This window comes from Oncorhynchus mykiss, chromosome 13 (assembly GCF_013265735.2).
Source record: "Oncorhynchus mykiss isolate Arlee chromosome 13, USDA_OmykA_1.1, whole genome shotgun sequence".
Lineage (NCBI taxonomy): Eukaryota > Metazoa > Chordata > Actinopteri > Salmoniformes > Salmonidae > Oncorhynchus > Oncorhynchus mykiss.
Window position 1 is genome coordinate 5378352 of NC_048577.1, and position 7500 is coordinate 5385851.

The 7500-nt window shown below is 50.4% G+C and overlaps 1 protein-coding gene across 4 annotated transcripts in view; it reads left to right on the forward strand.

The window, feature by feature from the left end:
* Window positions 1–7500, forward strand: part of LOC118938163 (UDP-GlcNAc:betaGal beta-1,3-N-acetylglucosaminyltransferase-like protein 1) — a 53902-nt gene that overhangs the window by 10414 nt on the left and 35988 nt on the right. For all 4 annotated transcript variants that reach the window (XM_036939945.1, XM_036939946.1, XM_036939947.1 and 1 more), the window contains one exon: window positions 7421–7500. This exon is cut by the window's right edge and continues 16 nt beyond it. In XM_036939945.1, coding sequence (XP_036795840.1) covers window positions 7421–7500 — 80 coding nt within the window. The remainder of the gene's footprint in view (window positions 1–7420) is intronic.

A 7500-nucleotide genomic window follows, 5' to 3' on the forward strand; every position in this document is an offset into this window, starting at 1 on the left:
TGGTAGATCATTCCTCTATCTGGTAGATCATTCCTCTCCATCTGTCTGGTAGATCATTCCTCTGTCTGGTAGATCATTCCTCTCCATCTGTCTGGTAGATCATTCCTCTGTCTGGTAGATCATTCCCCTCCATCTGTCTGGTAGATCATTCCTCTCCATCTGTCTGGTAGATAATTCCTCTCTGTTTGGTAGATCATCTGTCTGGTAGATCATTCCTCTCCATCTGTCTGATAGATCATTCCTCTCCATCTGTCTGGTAGATCATTCCTCTGTCTGGTAGATCATTCCTCTCCATCTGTCTGGTAGATCATTCCTCTGTCTGGTAGATCATTCCTCTCCATCTGTCTGGTAGATCATTCCTCTGTCTGGTAGATCATTCCCCTCCATCTGTCTGGTAGATCATTCCTCTCCATCTGTCTGGTAGATCATTCCTCTCTGTTTGGTAGATCATCTGTCTGGTAGATCATTCCTCTCCATCTGTCTGGTAGATCATTCCTCTCTGTCTGGTAGATCATCTATCTGGTAGATCATTCCTCTCTATCTGTCTGGTAGATAATCCCTCTCCATCTGTCTGGTAGATCATCTGTCTGGTAGATCATTCCTCTGTCTGGTAGATCATTCCTCTCCGTCTGTCTGGTAGATCATCTGTCTGGTAGATCATTCCTCTCCATCTGTCTGGTAGATCATTCCTCTCCATCTGTCTGTTAGATCAATCCTCTCCATCTGTCTGGTAGATCATTCATCTGTCTGGTAGATCATTCCTCTCCATCTGTCTGGTAGATCATTCTTCTCCATCTGTCTGGTAGATCATTCCTCTCCATCTGTCTGGTAGATCATTCCTCTCCGGTAGATCATCTGTCTGGTAGATCATTCCTCTCCGGTAGATCATCTGTCTGGTAGATCATCTGTGGTAGATCATTCCTCTCCATCTGTCTGGTAGATCATTCCTCTCCATCTGTCTGGTAGATCATTCCTCTCCGGTAGATCATCTGTCTGGTAGATCATCTGTCTGGTAGATCATCCCTCTCCATCTGTCTGGTAGATCATCTGTCTGGTAGATCATCCCTCTCCATCTGTCTGGTAGATCATCTGTCTGGTAGATCATCCCTCTCCATCTGTCTGGTAGATCATCTGTCTGGTAGATCATCCTTCTCCATCTGTCTGGTAGATCATCTGTCTGGTAGATCATTCCTCTCCATCTGCCTGGTAGATCATTCCTCTCCATCTGTCTGGTAGATCATCTGTCTGGTAGATCATTCCTCTCCATCTGTCTGGTAGATCATTCCTCTATTCCTCTACCATCCTTTCTAACCCCCCTCTCTCTCTATCCTTTCTACCCCCCCCTCTCTCTCTATCCTTTCTAACCCCCCCTCTCTCTCTATCCTTTCTAACCCCCTCTCTCTCTCTATCCTTTCTAACCCCTCTCTCTCTATATCCTTTCTAACCCCCCTCTCTCTCTCTATCCTTTCTAACCCCCTCTCTCTCTCTATCCTTTCTAACCCCCCTCTCTCTCTCTATCCTTTCTAACCCCTCTCTCTCTCTATCCCTTCTAACCCCCCTCTCTCTCTATCCTTTCTACCCCCTCTCTCTCTCTATCCTTTCTAACCCCCCTCTCTCTCTATCCTTTCTAACCCCCCTCTCTCTCTCTATCCTTTCTACCCCCCCTCTCTCTCTATCCTTTCTAACCCCCCTCTCTCTCTCTATCCTTTCTAACCCCCCTCTCTCTCTATCCTTTCTACCCCCTCTCTCTCTCTATCCTTTCTAACCCCCCTCTCTCTCTATCCTTTCTAACCCCCCTCTCTCTCTCTATCCTTTCTAACCCCCCTCTCTCTCTATCCTTTCTACCCCCCCTCTCTCTCTATCATTTCTAACCCCCCCTCTCTCTCTATCCTTTCTAACCCCCTCTCTCTCTCTATCCTTTCTAACCCCCCTCTCTCTCTCTATCCTTTCTAACCCCTCTCTCTCTCTATCCTTTCTACCCCCCCTCTCTCTCTATCCTTTCTAACCCCCCTCTCTCTCTATCATTTCTAACCCCCCTCTCTCTCTATCCTTTCTACCCCCTCTCTCTCTCTATCCTTTCTACCCCCTCTCTCTCTCTATCCTTCTACCCCCCCTCTCTCTCTCTATCCTTTCTAACCCCTCTCTCTCTCTATCCTTTCTAACCCCCCTCTCTCTCTCTCTCTATCCTTTCTAACCCCCTCTCTCTCTCTATCCTTTCTACCTCTCTCTCTCTCTATCCTTTCTACCCCCCCTCTCTCTCTATCCTTTCTACCCCCCCCTCTCTCTATCCTTTCTACCCCCCCCCCCTCTCTCTCTATCCTTTCTACCCCCCCTCTCTCTCTATCCTTTCTACCCCCCCTCTCTCTCTATCCTTTCTACCCCCCCTCTCTCTCTTTCCTTTCTAACCCCCCCCTTTCTCTATCCTTTCTACCCCCCTCTCTCTCTCTATCCTTTCTACCCCCCCCCCCTCTCTCTCTATCCTTTCTACCCCCCCTCTCTCTCTATCCTTTCTAACCCCCCTCTCTCTCTATCCTTTCTAACCCCCCTCTCTCTCTATCCTTTCTAACCCCCCCTCTCTCTCTATCCTTTCTAACCCCCCTCTCTCTCTCTCCTTTCTACCCCCCCTCTCTCTCTATCCTTTCTAACCCCCCTCTCTCTCTATCCTTTCTAACCCCCCTCTCTCTCTATCCTTTCTAACCCCCCCTCTCTCTCTATCCTTTCTACCCCCCCTCTCTCTCTATCCTTTCTAACCCCCCCCCTCTCTCTCTATCCTTTCTACCCCCCCCTCTCTCTCTATCCTTTCTAACCCCCCTCTCTCTCTATCCTTTCTAACCCCCCTCTCTCTCTAACCTTTCTATCCCCCCTCTCTCTCTATCCTTTCTAACCCCCCCCCCTCTCTCTCTATCCTTTCTAACCCCCCCCCTCTCTCTATCCTTTCTAACCCCCCCCCTCTCTCTCTATCCTTTCTCACCCCCCCCCCTCTCTCTCTATCCTTTCTAACCCCCCTCTCTCTCTATCCTTTCTAACCCCCCTCTCTCTCTATCCTTTCTAACCCCCCTCTCTCTCTATCCTTTCTAACCCCCCTCTCTCTCTATCCTTTCTAACCCCCCTCTCTCTCTCTCCATTCTAACCCCCCTCTCTCTCTCTATCCTTTCTAACCCCCCTCTCTCTCTATCCTTTCTAACCCCCCCTCTCTCTATCCTTTCTAACCCCCCCTCTCTCTCTATCCTTTCTAACCCCCTCTCTCTCTCTATCCTTTCTAACCCCCCCTCTCTCTCTATCCTTTCTAACCCCCCCTCTCTCTCTATCCTTTCTAACCCCCCCTCTCTCTCTATCCTTTCTAACCCCCCTCTCTCTCTATCCTTTCTAACCCCCCCTCTCTCTCTATCCTTTCTACCCCCCTCTCTCTCTATCCTTTCTACCCCCCTCTCTCTCTATCCTTTCTAACCCCCCTCTCTCTCTATCCTTTCTACCCCCCCTCTCTCTCTATCCTTTCTAACCCCCCCTCTCTCTCTATCCTTTCTAACCCCCCACCCTCTCTCTCTATCCTTTCTAATCCCCCCCTCTCTATCCTTTCTAACCCCCCTCTCTCTCTATCCTTTCTACCCCCCCCTCTCTCTCTATCCTTTCTAACCCCCCCTCTCTCTCTATCCTTTCTAACCCCCTCTCTCTCTCTATCCTTTCTAACCCCTCTCTCTCTCTATCCTTTCTAACCCCCCTCTCTCTCTCTATCCTTTCTAACCCCCTCTCTCTCTCTATCCTTTCTAACCCCCCTCTCTCTCTCTATCCTTTCTAACCCCCCTCTCTCTCTATCCTTTCTAACCCCCCTCTCTCTCTCTATCCTTTCTAACCCCCCCTCTCTCTCTATCCTTTCTAACCCCCCTCTCTCGCTCTCTATCCTTTCTAACCCCCCTCTCTCGCTCTCTATCCTTTCTAACCCCCCCACCCCCCCCCCTCTCTAACCCCCCACCCCCCCCCCTCTCTCTATCCTTTCTAACCCCCCCTCTCTCTCTATCCTTTCTCACCCCCCCCCCCCCTCTCTCTCTATCCTTTCTAACCCCCCTCTCTCTCTATCCTTTCTAACCCCCCTCTCTCTCTATCCTTTCTAACCCCCCTCTCTCTCTATCCTTTCTAACCCCCCTCTCTCTCTATCCTTTCTAACCCCCCTCTCTCTCTCTCCATTCTAACCCCCCTCTCTCTCTCTATCCTTTCTAACCCCCCTCTCTCTCTATCCTTTCTAACCCCCCCTCTCTCTATCCTTTCTAACCCCCCCTCTCTCTCTATCCTTTCTAACCCCCTCTCTCTCTCTATCCTTTCTAACCCCCCCTCTCTCTCTATCCTTTCTAACCCCCCCTCTCTCTCTATCCTTTCTAACCCCCCTCTCTCTCTATCCTTTCTAACCCCCCTCTCTCTCTATCCTTTCTAACCCCCCCTCTCTCTCTATCCTTTCTACCCCCCTCTCTCTCTATCCTTTCTACCCCCCTCTCTCTCTATCCTTTCTAACCCCCCTCTCTCTCTATCCTTTCTACCCCCCCTCTCTCTCTATCCTTTCTAACCCCCCCTCTCTCTCTATCCTTTCTAACCCCCCACCCTCTCTCTCTATCCTTTCTAACCCCCCCCTCTCTATCCTTTCTAACCCCCCTCTCTCTCTATCCTTTCTACCCCCCCTCTCTCTCTATCCTTTCTAACCCCCCCTCTCTCTCTATCCTTTCTAACCCCCTCTCTCTCTCTATCCTTTCTAACCCCTCTCTCTCTCTATCCTTTCTAACCCCCCTCTCTCTCTCTATCCTTTCTAACCCCCTCTCTCTCTCTATCCTTTCTAACCCCCCTCTCTCTCTCTATCCTTTGTAACCCCCCTCTCTCTCTATCCTTTCTAACCCCCCTCTCTCTCTCTATCCTTTCTAACCCCCCCTCTCTCTCTATCCTTTCTAACCCCCCTCTCTCGCTCTCTATCCTTTCTAACCCCCCTCTCTCGCTCTCTATCCTTTCTAACCCCCCACCCTCTCTCTCTATCCTTTCTAACCCCCCCCTCTCTATCCTTTCTAACCCCCCCTCTCTCTATCCTTTCTAACCCCCCCTCTCTCTCTATCTTTTCTAACCCCCCCTCTCTCTCTATCCTTTCTAACCCCCCTCTCTCTCTATCCTTTCTAACCCCCCTCTCTCTCTATCCTTTCTAACCCCCTCTCTCTCTCTCTATCCTTTCTAACCCCCCCTCTCTCTCTATCTTTTCTAACCCCCCCTCTCTCTCTATCCTTTCTAACCCCCTCTCTCTCTCTATCCTTTCTAACCCCCCCTCTCTCTCTATCCTTTCTAACCCCCCCTCTCTCTCTATCCTTTCTAACCCCCCCTCTCTCTCTATCCTTTCTAACCCCCCTCTCTCTCTATCCTTTCTAACCCCCCCTCTCTCTCTATCCTTTCTACCCCCCTCTCTCTCTATCCTTTCTACCCCCCTCTCTCTCTATCCTTTCTAACCCCCCTCTCTCTCTATCCTTTCTACCCCCCCTCTCTCTCTATCCTTTCTAACCCCCCTCTCTCTCTATCCTTTCTAACCCCCCTCTCTCTCTCTCCATTCTAACCCCCCTCTCTCTCTCTATCCTTTCTAACCCCCCTCTCTCTCTATCCTTTCTAACCCCCCCCTCTCTCTATCCTTTCTAACCCCCCCTCTCTCTCTATCCTTTCTAACCCCCCCTCTCTCTCTATCCTTTCTAACCCCCCCTCTCTCTCTATCCTTTCTAACCCCCCCTCTCTCTCTATCCTTTCTAACCCCCCTCTCTCGCTTTCTATCCTTTCTAACCCCCCTCTCTCGCTCTCTATCCTTTCTAACCCCCCCCCCCTCTCTCTATCCTTTCTAACCCCCCTCTCTCTCTATCCTTTCTAACCCCCCCCTCTCTCTCTATCCTTTCTAACCCCCCCCTCTCTCTCTATCCTTTCTAACCCCCCCCTCTCTCTCTATCCTTTCTAACCCCCCCTCTCTCTCTATCCTTTCTAACCCCCCCTCTCTCTCTATCCTTTCTAACCCCCTCTCTCTCTCTATCCTTTCTAACCCCCCTCTCTCTCTCTATCCTTTCTAACCCCCCTCTCTCTCTATCCTTTCTAACCCCCCTCTCTCTCTCTATCCTTTCTAACCCCCCCTCTCTCTCTATCCTTTCTAACCCCCCTCTCTCGCTCTCTATCCTTTCTAACCCCCCTCTCTCGCTCTCTATCCTTTCTAACCCCCCCTCTCTCTCTATCCTTTCTAACCCCCCTCTCTCTCTATCCTTTCTAACCCCCCCTCTCTCTATCCTTTCTAACCCCCCCTCTCTCTCTATCTTTTCTAACCCCCCCTCTCTCTCTATCCTTTCTAACCCCCCTCTCTCTCTATCCTTTCTAACCCCCCTCTCTCTCTATCCTTTCTAACCCCCTCTCTCTCTCTATCCTTTCTAACCCCCCCTCTCTCTCTATCTTTTCTAACCCCCCCTCTCTCTCTATCCTTTCTAACCCCCCTCTCTCTCTATCCTTTCTAACCCCCCTCTCTCTCTATCCTTTCTAACCCCCCCTCTCTCTCTATCCTTTCTAACCCCCCCCCCTCTCTCGCTCTCTATCCTTTCTAACCCCCCCTCTCTCTCTATCCTTTCTAACCCCCCTCTCTCTCTATCCTTTCTAACCCCCCTCTCTCGCTCTCTTTCCTTTCTAACCCCCCCTCTCTCTCTATCCTTTCTAACCCCCCCCCTCTCTCTATCCTTTCTAACCCCCCTCTCTCTCTATCCTTTCTAACCCCCCCTCTCTCTCTATCCTTTCTAACCCCCCCCTCTCTCTCTATCCTTTCTAACCCCCCCTCTCTCTCTATCCTTTCTAACCCCCCCTCTCTCTCTATCCTTTCTAACCCCCCCTCTCTCTCTATCCTTTCTAACCCCCCTCTCTCTCTATCCTTTCTAACCCCCCCTCTCTCTCTATCCTTTCTAACCCCCCCTCTCTCTCTATCCTTTCTAACCCCCCCTCTCTCTCTATCCTTTCTAACCCCCCTCTCTCGCTCTCTATCCTTTCTAACCCCCCTCTCTCGCTCTCTATCCTTTCTAACCCCCCTCTCTCGCTCTCTATCCTTTCTAACCCCCCCCCTCTCTCTATCCTTTCTAACCCCCCCTCTCTCTCTATCCTTTCTAACCCCCCTCTCTCGCTCTCTCTCTTTGTCTCTATATCTCTCTTGGTGTGTTTCTCTCTGTCTCTCTCGCTCTGTCGGTCTCTCTTTGTCTGTCTCTCTCGCTCTCTTTGTCTTTCTGTCTCTCTCCAGCCCTCTTTCTCTCTCTCTAGCCCTCTCTCTTTGTCTCTTCCATACATCATATGTGATCAGTGTGGTTTGTTTGTGTGCGAGTGTCTGTCTGTGTTGATCACATGTATCTAGTAGATCACTAAGAGTCTGTGTTTGTGTCTGTGTTTCTCTCAGTTGATTGGCTGTCAGGTCCGCAGGGATCCAGAGGGATCTACTGAGCGCTACACACGCTGGATCAACAACATCAGCCAGGA